Below are 16675 nucleotides of genomic sequence, written 5' to 3'. Positions count from 1 at the left end.
GAGGCCTCCAGATAAACAGCGGCATTTCGAGTTAATTCCCGGCAGGTGGAAGATGCCACCTCAACAGCCTTGAAGGATGAAGTCGTCTGTATCTACAGAGCAGGCAAAGCCTACAGCCTTACTTCACCCAGTGTCAGCCCCTGCCCTGTCTCGCTGGCCCCACTCCTGGGGTCTGTTCCAGACGCTGGGGAACATCCAACACCCCTACTTCCAGGCTCTAGTTCATTAAACTAACTCAGTTCAATAAACGGAAGGCTGATGTCCTGCAGCCTCTTCTGCTGTTCGATCAGAGGCCTCTGAATTTCCCCTGAAGGGCTTTTGTTTGCCCTTGTCCCTCACCGCAGGTCATGCCACGCAGGCCTTTCCTCTGGCCGGGTCACATGCCTCCTGTGGGTCTGTCTTTGACAGCACTTTGACTTCAGCAGAGCTATGTGGACTTACTCTAGTGGAGAATTTGGCCCTATATTGTTGCTTTATTTATTATTTTACCAGCGTAAGCAACCCCCTCTTGGGCTGACAGCAGGATTCGAACCCAGGACCTCCAGCACGCCAAGTGCCTTGAGTGCTTGAGTTACAGGAGCGGCAGAAACCGCTTCTACTCAGAAACCTCTTCCGTTATGTACGCTCCTTGCGTGTGTGCAGCCGTACCATCCACGCCGTACCTATCGACTAATCGCTGTGTGATCCTGAGACCCCTGTCAGTCCTTCTTACGCCCATTCAGACTCCCTTATACCTTCCGGCACCCACAGGTGAGGAAGGTTTAGCTGCCGCAGTTTGCTCACCAAGGAGCTGGAAAAAGATGTACGTTAATGCAGCGGCGCCTTCGAGGAGTTACCGTTCAGGATGCACAGCACCCTTCTCACCACCAGGGGGCTCAAATGCACTGCCCGCCAGACATGCCAAACCCGCGGAAAAAATGCAGAAATTGGGCTTGTTTTTGGCTTAATTGCCTTGTGAGTTGTTTGTTGGCTAGTGTTTGGCTTGTAACTTGTTGCTTCTTTTTTTTTTTTTGATTGGCTCCCGGCAATGGGGGACAAAGGGGGAAGAGAGTTGGGGTGCACAGCGGGCCCACCACAGTCCCAGACTGCACGCCGGGGGGATCTAGTCACATCAAGTGTTGGGGTTCTTAGGGATTGGCTTGTTGTGAAATGGGATTAGCCTGATTTTTGGCTTATTGTGAAAGTTGGGTCCTTATTTACCGCGTGAAAGTTGGCAACTGTGCTCAGGGCCATCCCTAGCTATTTTGGTGCCCTACACAGCCCCAAGCCTCTGCAGGAGGGAGCGGGGAGGAGGGGGGAATGGCCTCTAGCCTCAGGCCTCTGTGGGGAATGGGGGGGAGTGGGGCTGGCCACTTCCTGCGGGAAGTGGAATGTCCCAGCCCCAGCCTGCTCCGCTCCCCTGGCTCCCAGGCTTGGGGGGAGGGGGAACCGGTGAATGCCAGGCCCGACCCCTTCTGGAGTCCTCAGGGGAGTGGGGGCAGGGCGGGGGCCCTGGGGAAGAGCTGGAACAGGGGCTGGAGCAGCACGCAGCTGCGCAGGGCACCAGGAAATTTGGTGCCCCAAATTTCCTGGTGCCCTACGCAGCTGCGTACTTTGCATATGAGTAAGGACGGCCCTGACTGTGCTGCCCAACAGAGGGGAGTGACTATGAAACAGCACAGTCTAGTCATGAGGGCACAGGGCTGGGAGTCTGGAGAGCCAGGGTCTAGTCCTGGTTCTGACCTACTGTGCTCCCCGTGACTTCCCCTTTCTGTGCCTCAATTTCCCCCTGCATCGTCTTGTCTATTTAGCTACTCCCTCCCCTGAAGAGTTGACACTACCTTACTATGTGTAAGCCCAGTGCTTAGCACCATGGGGCCCTGATCTCAGCTGAGTTTTGGGTGAGGGATAGCTCAGTGGTTTGAGCCTTGGCCTCCTAAACCCAGGGTTGTGAGTTCAATCCTTGAGGGGGCCATTTAGGAATCTGGGGTAAAAATCTGTCTGGGGATTGGGCCTGCTTTGAGCAGGGGGTTGGACTAGATGACCTCCTGAGGTCCCTTCCAACCCTGATATTCTATGAGTTCCTATTGCAATGAGGTAGTGGTCATCAAATATGGTGCTTGGATTGGCACAGAGCAAGGGTGTGGTACCTTTAGCAGCCCCGAGGAAAGGCAGTTTGATTTCCTGCCCCCCTCCCCACTGCCTTCACAGAGAAAGCACACGTTTAAAGCGGATGCAATCAGTGTGAAATACGATTGGAGCTGTGTTGCTGGAATTGGTGTAACCCAGGGCTTAGCTGGAACTGACTTAACAACTGCAGGGAGCATGAGCTCACCCCGCACGCCAGCTGTAAGCCTTGGAAACAAGGATGCTGCGAGGCTCAAAGACAGACTTGACCGAGCGATTTAATGGGCGCTTTGCTACAGAATGTCCCATACGTGGACGCTGCTGCAGACAGGAACAAATATTTTAGGGGGGCTACATGGGGAGAATTAGATGCATCTTGGGGCCTAGATACCTCGGGCTGGCTGCAGATGGAGCCAGCTTTTAGCCTCTTTATGAACCTCTGAGCTGCTGAGTCATAACGTCGGTATTTTCTCAGCTAAAGCAGGAATGGGAGTGCCTAGAAAGGCAGTGTGGGCTTGTGGCTAGGGTGTCGTACTGGGAGACCTCAGTTCTGCCCCTGACTCCACTCTCGGACCTTGGCCAAGTGCCTCGGTTTCCCCAGCTGTACAATGGGACTGCTGCTACTTGCCCACTGCTGCGGTGGCGTTGAGAGCTCTGTCGGGTGCTACAGAGAAGAGCTGGGGGTATGACGTGGGTCTGTAAGGCAGAGACCATCTCTTGCTGTGTATGTACAGTGCTCTTGATCAAGGTGCTACTATCATGCACATAATAGTAACATTGAATCTCAGCTGTCCATCTCCTGGGAAATGTATCCCCCATCCACTCATCTACCCCCCATCCTGCCACGCAGAGCTCCGTGTGGGAGAGAATGAGGCCATGTAGCTGCAGCGCCCCCAGTGGACATCAGCTGGATCAGCAGTGCTCAAAGACGCCGCGCTACGTCTGCCCTTACAGAAAAGCCCGGTAGCATTTAGCAGGGTTGGATGGAGACCTGTGACCTGAACAGGGAAGGAGATCCTTTGCCCAGGTGGCTGTTGAACCAGGGATACAATGCCCACTGAAGTCAGTGGAAAGACTCCTAGGAACTTCCTTAAATCAGGGCCATAATTCTCTCTCCGAATACTGTCGCTTGACCCACAGAACCGGCAGCGGGACAGCTCGGGGCACTGCCGTCTCTTGGGCTTGCCCACCAGCGTGGAGTTTGTTCCGTAGTCTTTGCCAGCTGGGCACCACACACGGCTCTCAGCTTGGGTCACTCCAGTGGAGAGCGGAGCAGGGCACTCTGTGTGCTATCTGCACGGCTGAGGCCTAGCTGGGTCCCTCTGGGCAAATACGTGAAGCTGGACTCTGCTGGGAGCTGGCCGTCAGCCTCTGCAGATCTCCCCGCCAGTCCTACAGCCTCCCCGGCCACTGCTGCCAGTGCTGGGCAATGGGTCCCAAGGCAGCTGGTGGAGATGCTCCATCCCGCCAGTGCCAGGCAGCTGGCTACCTGCTGCCGACAGCAAGACGCAGCCGGGGATAAAGTGCAGCGCAGAGACTAGCGGAAGGCCGCTTGAGGGCACAGCTTTAATTGGAGCCACGCTGGCAGCGAACATCGGTCCTCTTCTCTCATGGCAGAGTCGTGTGGAGCCGGCTGCTAAGGAAGAGCTTGTAATCCAGGCCAATGATCTCTTTATGCAAAGCGAGCTGGGGCAGCACCTGTAATTGAAGCAACACAGATCTGCTGGGAGACCATTAGAATTGAAACCAGCTCTGTTTTCTTCCTCCCTTCCCCTGTCTCCAGATGAACAGCTTGTCTCTCTCCCTCCTGCTTGCTTCCACTTATCCAGAGGGCAGAGCAGAGCAGGCTGGGCCTGCCGGCCGCAGGAAGCCTGATCTGAATTTCAACAGCTCGTGAAGTGGGGGGGCGTGACTCATCGCGGCAGCGTCTGCAGCGCAGCGGGAACCGTGTGCATCAGTTCCCCGGGGCATGCACGGCGCATCCTCTCTGCTCCCTTCCCACCGGGGGGAGATGATGTGGGGCGCGCAGATGGCTCTGGGAACAGGAGGGCGAGCCTAGCCTTTTGGAGTCAGGTCAGCAGCCAGCCTGTCCAGGTAAACTAGAACGTGACTCAAACTGTCACCCACCCCAGACCCGTGCTGAGGTCTGTGAAGGGCCCCGGGGGCCATGTTCCAGGCTCTTCTGGCAGTGATTCCACACTGACCCTGCCCGGGAACGTCCAGGCGCTGCCAGACGAAGCCTGTTCTCCTGTTCTCGGTCTCACGGTAGCTGACAGAGGCCCCCGCCATGATCAGGGCCCCATTGTGCTAGGCTCTGTACATGCACAGGGTGGGAGTCCCTGCCCAGAGGAGCTTCCAGTCTATATAGACAAGACAGACGACAACGTGAAGGTGAACAGAGGGGAAGTGACTTGTCCAGAATCACGCGGCAGGGCAGAGGCTGAACTGGGAATAGAACTCAGCTCTGCTGAGTCCTGTCCAGTGTCCTAGCCACTGGCCCACACTACGTCAGCCCAAGCAGGGCTCGGGAGCCGTCCTAACATGGGCTTGTCGCCCCCGCATGGCTAAGCAGGGGGCATGTGGCTGCTGCTGCTCATTAACCTGAGCAGGCTTGCTTCACTGTCTCCCTCCCCAGCATCGTGTTACAGGGGGAAACTGAGGCATGGCAGATGCCAGAGCCTCCTGGAAAGCCACTAGGCTCTTTGTTATTGCTACTGATTTTACAGGGAAGGTGCCCAGCTGCTATGGTGGTGGGTGACAGAATCAAACCCTCGGTGGGAGTTGAACGCAGCACCGCCAGAACTTGCACACCGCCGACACTGCTCGTTCGCTGTGGCGGGGTCATTTCTTTGCATTTGCTGGAGTCCCTAACGGGCGAAACGACAAGGGACGCTACCCTCATTTTACTAAGGGGAAACTGAGGCACCACAAGACAACAGCGCGGACCCTCAGTGGTATTTAGGTGCCTCCCTCCCAGTGGGAGTTGCAGTGTTCACAGTGGGGGGTTTGAATCCCAGCAGTACCTACTCGTGGTTTCACTGCTGCCTTCCCGGTTCTTCTGACATGGAGACAGTCAGCTCTGTGGGGCCAGGACGTGTGTGAGCAGCACCTACAACAGCGGGGCCTGGACCCCCGCCTGCCGTTCTCAGATGCTTCCACAATCTTAAGCGTGAAATTCACTGGGCCGTAGTCATCCAGCCCTTGCCAGGCACATATGCCTGTGCCATGCCTCAGCTCATCAGCCCTGCCTGTTACTCCGCGTGGCAGTAGGACACCCTTCCCGTTTCCTCTCCCTGCGGAGCGGAGAGCCGGTGGACTGTGCGCTGGGAGCGTGCGTAGGTGACCTCATTCTGTACCGCAGAGCTGGACACAGGCCTCCTGGCACCTCCCGTCACGGTCACACGGCTCGTTTTATGGGCTGCTAATGATCGCATGTGTTTCTACAATGCGGCTGACAAGTGGGCCCACGCGCGGCCAGGGCTCTGAAGGGAAATGGAATTAGCCAGGAGATTATATGTTCCCAGGCCAGGCTGCTCCCTTCCTTTCAATCTCATTGTCCTCGCCCCTGATGCCCTTCTGGGGCTGATTGGATTAACCCCCTGCCGCAGGGTCTGACTCTCAGGAACCACGCACACAGCCTCTCCCCACAGAGCCCTGGGCTGGCCCTTGGACTGTCCCGCTGTATGGCTCGCTCCCCGGTATCCCTGGGGCAGCGTGGTCCTAGGGCTGGGGACTGGGGGCTAAGCGGGCGCTGGTCTCTGTTGGGAAGACTTGAGCTTGGAGGGGAGGGAGTTGACTGCAGAGAGGGGGGGATGGCTTTAGTGCGGGATGAAATTCCAGGCACCAGGGGCAGGTGAGGGGGTGAGAGCAGGAGAAGGGATGGGGTAGCAGGGACGGAGGAGGGGGCAGAGGCCTGGAGGAGGCGGTGTTGGGGCTGGCTGGGGAAGGCCGGAGGAGGGGGCGGAGGCCTGGAGGGGGCGGTGTTGGGGCTGGCTGGGGAAGGCAGGAGGAGGGGGCAGAGGCTTGGAGGGGCGATGTTGGGGCTGGATGGGGAAGGCCGGAGGAAGGGGCGGAGGCCTGGAGGGGCGGTGTTGGGGCTAGCTGGGGCAGAGGCCTGGAGGGGGCGGTATTGGGGCTGGCTGGGGAAGGCCGGAGGAGGGGGCGGAGGCCTGGAGGGGCGGTGTTGGGGCTGGCTGGGGCAGAGGCCTGGAGGGGCGGTGTTGGGGCTGGATGGGGAAGGCCGGAGGAGGGGGCGGAGGCCTGGAGGGGCGGTGTTGGGGCTGGCTGGGGCAGAGGCCTGGAGGGGCGGTGTTGGGGCTGGATGGGGAAGGCCGGAGGAGGGGGCGGAGGCCTGGAGGGGCGGTGTTGGGGCTGGCTGGGGCAGAGGCCTGGAGGGGCGGTGTTGGGGCTGGATGGGGAAGGCCGGAGGAGGGGGCGGAGGCCTGGAGGGGCGGTGTTGGGGCTGGCTGGGGCAGAGGCCTGGAGGGGGTGGTGTTGGGGCTGGCTGGGGAAGGCCGGAGGAGGGGGCGGAGGCCTGGAGGGGCGGTGTTGGGGCTGGCTGGGGAAGGCCGGAGGAGGGGGCGGAGGCCTGGAGGGGCGGTGTTGGGGCTGGCTGGGGAAGGCTGGAGGAGGGGGCGGAGGCCTGGAGGGGCGGTGTTGGGGCTGGCTGGGGAAGGCCGGACGAGGGGGCGGAGGCCTGGAGGGGCGGTGTTGGGGCTGGCTGGGGAAGGCCAGAGGAGGCAGTGAAGGAATCCGGAGGGAGGAGCGATGTGAGAGGAGGGGGCCAGCGCTGCTTGTTGGAATAGACCAGGGGAGAAGCCGGGCGGCATGCAGGAGTCAAGGCCGCCGGGTCGGAGGAGGAGGAGAGCCAGGAATAGCTGTGTGTTAGACACACTGGGGACTGGTGCTGCATTGAGAGCTCTGGAGAGCAGTGGCTTCTGTGCGTTCCTCACCAGGCTGTTGTGCTGTTGCACCTTCGCCCTGAGCTGGAGTGACGACTTCTGGGTGGGGACCGGAGCTCTGTGTCTACGGCCCCTTCCAGACAGGGAAGGGCAAAGGCTCCGTGACCCATTCCCAGCCCCACCAGAGAAGGAGACTGCTTAAGGGAGCCTTGGTTATATTCATGGCTCTATCACTGTCTCCCTTTGGGCCCTGGGGCCAGTCACGTCTCCGCTCTGTGCCTCAGTTTCCCCATTGGGACCATGGGGGTAGTAATGCTGCTCATCCCCTGTGCAAAGTGCTCTGAGCGCTACACCCTTCCAGCCAAAGACGGTCGTGCCCTTTCCCATTCAGGTTTGGATGCCTCCGTATTAGTCGCTGCTATCCTCACTGCCGTTAATGGAGATGCTTAGCATGTGTGCACAGCAAGTTGCAGACCAGTACCGGTGACAAGCCCCTGCCCAGCTAAGCTGCCCGTCCCTGCTGTGCTTTCCTGGGTGGAGTCCCCCAGGGTCTCTCCCGGGGGTGGTGGGTTCAGCTGCGATGCTGCATGTGCTGGAGCACGTTACAGCGCAGTCATTTTTTATTAATTATAATGAGCGTTTAACTGCCCCCCAGGGAGGAGCAGACGCGGCCCAGCAGCTGAGTCAAAGGACGGGAGCCAGAAGAGTGGCACAGCGGCATCAGCCTGGCGCCTCAGACCAAGTCCCCTTGCGGCCTCCGAATCCCATGCCCAGAGCTGAGACAGCCATGTCGACACCTTCCCTTCCTGCAGGGGGCAGCACCACGGCCTTGCGCCTTCCCATCCCCCGCTCCTAGGGACTAGTGCAGCTTCATGGTTTAAGCCCAGCTCTGGGTGTCTTAGTCCATCCCTTGTGGTGCACAGCGAGTAACTGCTTGGCTGGCACACAGCCGGGCCATCTGGTTAGAGAGCGGCTCCCCTGGAGGATCCTGCCACACAGGCAATCTCGGCGCGCTTTGGCACGGGCACATCTGGGGAGCTGGCACCCGGGAAATGTTTACAGCACAGCACAAAGCGAGCAGCCGGGTGGCCAGCTGGTTCTGAGCCGCCGCCAGCTTCGTTAGCGGGGAGATTGGCAGCTGGGCGCTTGCTGCCGATCGGCTGCCGGGAGGCTGGGCGCCGCGCAGGAAAGGAAAACCTAGGTAATGAGAAGGAGAGGTCTCGTCAAGCTTGCCCGGGGTAGGGTTGCCAGCTTTCTAATAGCAGAAAACCGATTGCCCCTGCCCCGCCCTTGCCCCGAGGCCCCACCCCTTCCTGAGGCCCCGTCCCTGCTCACTCCATCCCCTCCCTCCGTTAGGACCACACATTAGCACAGCTGCAATGGGTCCATTAAAGGCCCACTCCTGAAACCCAAGTACAAATCCATAGAGCACAACCACAGAAATGCACCTGTCCAGATATCTATATCAATAAATCTGTAGAAACTGACTCCCACTCCTACATGCAGATACACATGTATATTCATGTGTACACGTCTGGCATGCACTAGCACATATACTGCAGTGAGGGGGATGGGGTGTGGGGGTTGGGATGGGGAGGGATGCAGTGAGGGGTGTGTGGGGGGATGTGACGGGGAGGGATGCAGTGAGGGGGATGGGGTGTGGGGGGGATGTGACGGGTAGGGATGCAGTGAGGGGAATGGGGGTGTGGGGGGTTGGGACGGGGAGGGATGCAGTGAGGGGAATGGGGGTGCAGGGGAATGTGATGGGGAGGGACGCAGTGAGGGGGATAAGGGTGCAGGGAGTTGGGACATGGGAGGGATGCAGTGAGGGGGATGGGAGTGTGGGGGTTTGGGATGGGGAGGGATGCAGTGAGGGGGATGGGGAGTGATGCAGTGAGGGGGATAGGGTTGTGGGGGGTTGGGACAGGGAGGGATGCAGTGATGGGGATGGGGGTGTGGGGGTTGGGATGGGGAGGGATGCAGTGAGGGGGATAGGGGTGGGGCGCTTAGGGTCAGGGTTAGGGCACTGCTAGGTGCCTGGCTTACTAGCTGTTTGCTGTGTCCTAGTCCTTCCCATGTAGATGGACAATGGGTCAAAGATGCCATAGCCTGTGACACAAACGCTGGTGACTCATATCTCTTTCTTCAGTGCTGTGTGGGGAATTAAGCTTTCAGAACTTCTCATTTAAGCAGATGATTGTCTACCAGGCAGGACTTAGGGGCCAAACCGTGATAAAATCGGATGCCGACAAATCAAGTATAAACCACTGGATTTATTAGGGGCTTTGTAAATCTTATTTTAAAGCCGTGTCAGATGGATGTGATGTGTACAAAGTTGAGCTGCAGTATTCCAGATCATCTAAATGACCTTGTAAGCTATCTGATACCATCTGTTGGCAGCATGTACATCTTATCGCTTGTCTCAGAGGGTCCCTTGGACACAGCCATATTACACTGATTCCAATCTTCGCCCTTCTGCTTTCCCTGCTTACGGGTTTCTTTTGGAGAAGGAGCCAGAGAGACCCCACCCATGCAGATACTGGGGTGACTAACTGACTTCCCGCGGGATGTTCCTTCAGCCACAGGGAGAAGTGGAACTATGTAACACAGGCAAATGAAGACATGAGGAATCCAGCCTGATGCCCCAGCTAACCAAGTCGGCAGTGCCAAACAGAGGATTTTCTCAAGCTTGTTAATGCATTTAAAATAAGCAGATTAACTCGAACAGGGTTTCTGGATGCACCTGACTGGTTACTGTCTAGAAAACCGTACGTTGATGATCATTGCCCTTGGGAATGCGAGCTCGTGAGAGGAGAGTATCTGCCTAGCTAAACGCCAAATAAACCCCAAATCGAGGCAACATTCAGCCCAAATGGCCACATTTTTCCTAGTTCTGGGGTGAAAGCATGATGGACGCAGAGCCTTTCAGATGTTTCCTGCTTGAAACCATGAATTTCATCTCTTGCTCCCAAAACCTAACTCGGTGCCAGCCCAGAGTGTTATATTGATTTGCTTGATACTTACGCTGCATTCAGCAAAGGCTTGGTAATGTAACGACTGCCATCTTGGTCATCACCAGAGACTGACCCTGAGAACTCCAGAGCTACGCAAATCTGCATCTACAGCTTGAGGCGAAGAACAAAGTCCTTAGCTGGGAGTTGTGGCAGCTTCACAGCCTGTGCAGACCAGGCGTGGGGGGGGGGGCAGGCAAAGGAGGGGGAATTCATAACAAACACTGATTTGCGGGTTGCCATAGCATCAGAAAACCTTTCATCCAATGAAGCTTGAGTTTCAGGTTTGTATTGCATCCGGGTCTCCCCTTTAGGAAATAATCAGGAGACCCAACATGACGGAAACAGATACAGCTCACTGATCCAGAGAGCATCCACCATCCGCTGGTGGGAATGGGACTGAGCAGAGGGTAACTGAACATGGAGTATTCTAGCTATCCTACCAGGCGAGAGCTGGACGATTCAACTGCACTTAGGGACTGTCCCATGGAACAGATATACACAGCAGCCGAAAGCAGGCACCATAATGGAAACAAGACCCAGGCACAAACTCGTAAACAAGCTATCATGTTTAATGGAGTTATCCTGTATATTAAAAGAAAATCATTCAATAAATAACCAGGAGGAGCATTGGGAGAGACCTTCCCCAGAGTAGGGTCCTTTACCTCTTCACAAAACACTGAGGATTTTCTTTATAATATTAATTCTTGTCCTACTTAAGAACCCTAATGGTGAAAATTTGGCAAACCCAGTGGTTTTAATGGCTCATTCTTGGCCAATCCAGCTAAATGGGGGATGTGGGGTTGACTGTTTAGACCTGGATTAGACCATAAGAATGTCCATACTGGGTCAGACCAATGGTCCATCTAGCCCAGTATCCTGCCTTTTGATGGTGGCTGGTGCCAGATGCTTCAGATGGAATGAACAGAATAGGGCAATTTCAAGTCACACTTCCCCTGTCATCCTATCCCAGCTTCTGCCAGTTAGAGGTTTATGGAAACCCACAGCATGAGATTGCATCCCTGACCATCTTGGCTAATAGCCATTGATAGACCTGTCCTCCATGAATTTAGCTAATTCTTTTTTTAACCCAGTTACACTTTTGGCCTTCACAACATCCTGTAGCAATGAGTTCCATAGGTTGACTGTGTGTTGTGTGAAGAAATACTTCCTTTTATTTGAGTTAAACCTGCTGCCTCTAAATTTCATTGGGTGTCTCCTGGTTCTTGTGTTATGCAAAGGAGCAAATAACACTTCCTTATTCACTTTCTCCACACCAGTCAAAATTTTATAGACCTCTATAATATCCCTGCTTAGTTGTCTTTTTTCTAAGCTGAAGAAACCCAGTCTTTTTAATCTCTCATTGTACGGAAACTATTTCATCTCATCACTAATCACTTTTTTGGTGTGCCTGTCTTTGCACCTCTTCTAATTACAATGTCTTTTTTGAGATGGGGCAGCCAGAACTACATGCAATATTCGAGGTGTGGGCGAACCATGGATTTATATAGTGGCATTATATTTTCTGTCTTATTATCTATCCTTTTCCTAATGGGTCCTAACATTGTTAGCTTTTTTTGACTGCAGCTGCACATTGAGTGGATGTTTACAGAGAACTTTCCACAATAACTCCAAGATCTCCTTCTTGAGTGGTAACAGCTCATTTAGACCCCATAATTTTGTATGTATAGTTGGGATTATGTTTTCCAGTGTGCATTACTTTGCATTTACCAACACTGAATTTCATCTGCTATTTTGTTGCCCAGTCACCCAGTTTTTTGAGATCCCTTTTTAACTCTTCTCAGGCAGCTTTGGACTTAAATATCTTGAGTAATTTTGTATCATCTGCAAATGTTGCCATTTCACTCTTTACCCCTTTTTCCAGATAATTTCTGAATATGTTGAATAGGACTGTATCCACCAGATCACCTTTGACCACATGTTTGACCCCCTCAAAGAATTCTAATAGATTGGTGAGGCATGATTTCCCTTTTCAAAAGTCCTATTGACTCTTCCCCAACAAATCATGTTTATCTATGTCTTATAATTTTGTTCTTTACGATAGTTTCAACCAATTTGCCCACTACTGAAGTTAGACTTACCAGCCTGTAATTGCCTCTGGATTGCCTCTGGAGCCTTTTTATAAAATCAGTGTCATATTAACTATCCTTCAATCATCTGGTACAGAGGCAGATTTAAGTGATAGGTTACATACCACAGTTAGTAGTTCCACAATTTCATATCTGAGTTCTTTCATGACTCTTAGGTGAATCCCATCTTGTCCTTGTGACTTATTACTGTTTAATTTATCAATTTGTTCCCAAACCTCCTCTAGAGACACCTCAATCTGGGACAGTTCCTCAGATTTGTCACCTAAAAGAAATGGATCAGCTATGGGAATCCCCCTCACATTCTTTGCAGTGAAGACAGATGGAAAGAATTAATTTACCTTCTCCGCAATGGCCTTATCGTCCTTGAGTGCTCCTTTAGAACCTCGATCATCCAGTGGCCCCACTGACTGTCTGGCCACCGTCCTGCTTCTGATGTACTTACATTTTTTTTATTTCTGTTAGTTTTTGTGTCCTTTGCTAGTTGCTCCTCAGGTTCTTTCTTGGCCTGTCTTATTAGACTTTTACTTGCCAAAGTTTATGCTCCTTTCTATTTTCCTCAGTAGGATCTGACTTCACATTTTTAAAGGCTGCATTTTTGCCTTTAACTGCCTCTTTTTATCTACTGGTTAGTCATGGTGGCATTTTTTGGTCCTCTTGCTGATTTTCATTTGTTTGTTTTGTTTTTAATTTGGAATATACCTTTAATTTGAGCCTCTATTGTGGTGTTATTAAATAGTCTTCATGCAGTTTGCAAGCATTTCACCCTTATGACTGTTCCTTTTCATTCTAATTTCCATTTAATTAGTTTCCTCTTTGTTTTGACATTAAATGCTACTGGAGTGGGTTTGTTATGCATTTCCCACATACAAGAACGTTAAATTTAATTACATTATGGTCGCTATTATCGAGTGGCTCAGATAAATTCACCACTTGGACCAGATGCTTTGCTCCACACAGGACTCAATCAAGAATTGCCACCCCCCTTGTGGGTTCCAGGACAAGCTGCAGAGGGGTGTAGAGATATAGAGTAAATTGTGGGTCTTGCTGTGTCCACCTCTAGGGCTAGAGGAGCACAGTGGCTTCATTAGCTATGCTCCTTGTTGGTCATTCTAAAGCATCCATGACAAACGGGGCAGTGAATGATCACTGATGGCCAAAGAGGCTAAAATCTATTAAAGAATTGTTACCAAAGCGCTGCTCCTAAAACTGGATACTATGTCCCACCCCTCTGCCCGGCGACGCCAGAGATCACATCTCATCACCGCGCAGTACATGTCCTGACCCATGACCCAGAGACAGCTATCCCAGAAATCACATCCCACCCCACCACCCCACAGACCATGTTCCTTCCCCCCGCCCCAGAAACCATGGGCAGAGATCATATCTTCTTGTGCCATCCCAGAGAACGTGTCTCATCCATCAGAGAAGGCCCCATCCCACCACCCTAAAACCCAGAGACCACAGCCCACGTTACCAACGCAGCGGTTACAGTCTTGGAGTGCCACCATCCTGGAGACTTTAGATATTCTGCTTTGGTGGAACACTGATTCCCCGAATCCAAAGGGGAGCATTTTTAACACTTTAAGAGTAGTCTAAATTCATCAATAAAAAGCAAACAGTCCTAGAGGTTTTAACTGGAAGTGAACTGAAACCACACTGAAAATAAAAGGCCTCGTACCCCATGTCGTCGGCCTGGGAGCCACTGGCTTTGTATTCTGGCCTCTCTTAAACACAAGCAGTGTTGAGGAAAGGTGAAATTACGACAATGCTTTGTCCTGCCTCTCATTCCCTTTGTGTTTGTCTCTTCTCCTACCAGCTCACCGTCTACCTTGGGAAGAGGGACTTTGTCGACCACATAGATGTTGTGGATCCCGTTGGTAAGTCAGCGTTCGGTTTGGCTTAGCGCAATGTAACAGGGACTTGGTTGAATTCGCAGGGCAGACATGATGTTACTAGAAAACGCTGCATGCTGGTAGAAGGTACTTTTGCTTTGTATTAACTCCAAGTACAGCACGTCCAGAACTTTGTTCTTTCGTAACAGGTTTGCTGTACGTTCCAATTAGACATTGGATTTAGAGGTTTTCCACAGGAGCATGTTCCCTCTGCTGCTAATGGGGTTTGTTCCAATGCCAATTTTAAGCATGAGGAGAGAATGTTCTAACTGCTAAATGACTGGATTCTACGCTCCTGAGATCTAGCCGTATTGTTACGATAGCACCCAGGGGCTCAGGATAATGGCCCCATTGGGCAGGATGGTGGCAGACAGTTCATGCCTCAGAGAACTCACATTATGATGTAAAGGCCAGATGCAAGTGGGTGTAGGTACTGGAAGGGGGATCAGGGCCAGGTTACTAAGAACGTGCTGGCCAGGCATAGTGTCAGGGCGATTAAGTACTATTATTAAACACTTGGATTGCCATAAATAATAAGATCCAGATAAAACAATACAGTAGATGGGAGCAATCCCAGCTGGCTAGAGGCTTCACAAGAGGGTCTTCAGAGGGGTTTGGAAAGAGACAGGACTAGTTCTAGCCATAATGGTGCAGACCCCTAGTGTGGACATGCAGTGCCCGCATACAGAGGGACCTGCAGCTCATGGTGTATACGTCCCCTTTGACCCCGCGTCAGTGTACCGGCGGCCTGGGTTTCCATCGCAGTGGCTGTATTGTTGTGGACGCTCAGGCGGGCAGACGCCCGCTGCACACGAGCCCCCAGTGACCAGGCGTGCTCTCGTTTGTCCAAATCGGTGGCAAAACTCCCCTTTACTGTGGTGTCTGCAGGACTGGGCCATCGGTCAGTGCCAAAATGTGCTTCTGACCCAAACTCGGCAGGCAGAGACACCCAGGTTTGGCGAATGCTTCCTTTTGAACTCCCCTCCGGTTGGGAATGAGCCGGTTTCTGTGTGTCTAGGCCATGCATGTGCCAGGATATCAGTTGCACTAGCTCTGGGGGGAGGTTTATTTTTGTTTCAGGTGTGAAATTCCGAACGCGGTTTCTGATTCAATAAGAGGAGTTCTGGCTGTACATCTCCTGCAGCCTAGTGTCCCCTTTGGAAAACAACAACAACGTTTTGGGTGCAGTGACTATTTTTTAGGAGGATCCCTGTGAGGGCTTGTCGTGTGTGCAGCTCACGTGCATGCGGCGCACTGTCAGGATTACAACACAGCACACAGCCCCCAGGGCTGAAGTGTGCTCCTGGGAGGGTTTGACACAATGGGATTCTGATTTGTGAAGAGGGAACTAGTCCTGCTCCGTTCCCAGACGAGGTCCCGGGTTACACTGGGAGATCATTTCCCAGGATTTTACTTCGTATTATTTATTATTTGTAGTGAAGTTGCACCCAGAAGCCCCAGCGGAATCATAGAATCAGAGAATATCAGGGTTGGAAGAGACCTCAGGAGGTATCTAGTCCAACCCCCTGCTCAAAGCAGGACCAATTCCCAACTAAATCATCCCAGCCAGGGCTTTGTCAAGCCAGGCATTAAAAACCTCTAAGGAAGGAGATTCCACCACCTCCCTAGGTAACCCATTCCAGTGCTTCACCACCCTCCTAGTGAAATAGTGTTTCCTAATATCCAACCTAAACCTCCCCCACTGCAACTTGAGACCATTGCTCCTTGTTCTGTCATCTGGTACCACTGAGAACAAGAGATCCATCCTCTTTGGAACCCCCCTTCAGGTAGTTGAAAGCAGCTATCAAATCCCCTCTCATTCTTCTCTTCTGCAGACTAAACAATCCCAGTTCCCTCAGCCTCTCCTCATAAGTCATGTGCCCCAGCCCCCTAGTCATTTTCATTGCCCTCCGCTGGACTCTCTCCAATTTGTCCACATCCCTTCTGTAGTGGGGGGCCCAAAACTGTACTACAGATGTGGCCTCACCAGTGCTGGATAGAGGGGAATGATCACGTCCCTCGATCTGCAGGCAATGCTCCTACTAATGCAGCCCAATATGCCATTGGCCTTCTTGGCAACAAGGGCACACTGCTGACTCATTCCCAGCTTCTCACCCACTGAAATCCCCAGGTTGGAGATTGGAGATGCATTGTGCTAAGCACTAGACGCACACGTAATAAGACAGCCCATGCCCCAAAGAGCTTAAAATTGAACCAGACCCCAGCCCTGTTATCCTCTCCAGTTCCCAGCTTGGGGACTGAGCGCAGACAGATCCAGGGACTTGCCCAAGGTCACACAGGGAGTTTGTGACCGCCGGCGATGGAACCCGCCTCCCCTGAGCTTATGCTACAAGTCCAGCCTTCCTTCTCATGCCCCTGGGTAACATTTTGAGCAGTGATTTAGGCACCTACATCTTTTGAAAGACCACGTAGTCACTTTTGAAAATATTCCCCCTGCTGCTGCTCTCTCTCACTTGTCTCTGTCTGGGCCTGATCCAAACCCAACTGACGTCCCTGGGAGCCTTTCCACTCCCTTCACTGGGCTTCGGGCTCTCTGAGAATGGGAGGCAGCAATGGAGAGACTAACTGTAAAAGTGCCAGTCAGGGAGGCGTGGCTGGCTTGGGATTGGAAATCTGGCTCAGTTCAGCAGTAA

At 53.2% G+C, this 16675-nt stretch overlaps 1 protein-coding gene across 5 annotated transcripts in view; it reads left to right on the top strand.

Moving 5' to 3' along the window:
- ARRB1 (arrestin beta 1) overlaps nt 1–16675 on the top strand; it is a 175653-nt gene that overhangs the window by 108463 nt on the left and 50515 nt on the right. For all 5 annotated transcript variants that reach the window (XM_054015918.1, XM_054015915.1, XM_054015914.1 and 2 more), the window contains one exon: nt 13946–14006. In XM_054015918.1, the coding sequence (XP_053871893.1) occupies nt 13946–14006 (61 nt within the window). The remainder of the gene's footprint in view (nt 1–13945; nt 14007–16675) is intronic.

Source organism: Malaclemys terrapin, chromosome 1 (genome assembly GCF_027887155.1).
Source record: "Malaclemys terrapin pileata isolate rMalTer1 chromosome 1, rMalTer1.hap1, whole genome shotgun sequence".
NCBI lineage: Eukaryota > Metazoa > Chordata > Testudines > Emydidae > Malaclemys > Malaclemys terrapin.
The sequence above is the reverse complement of the archived record's forward strand: the minus strand, read 5'-3'. Positions and strand labels throughout refer to the sequence as shown.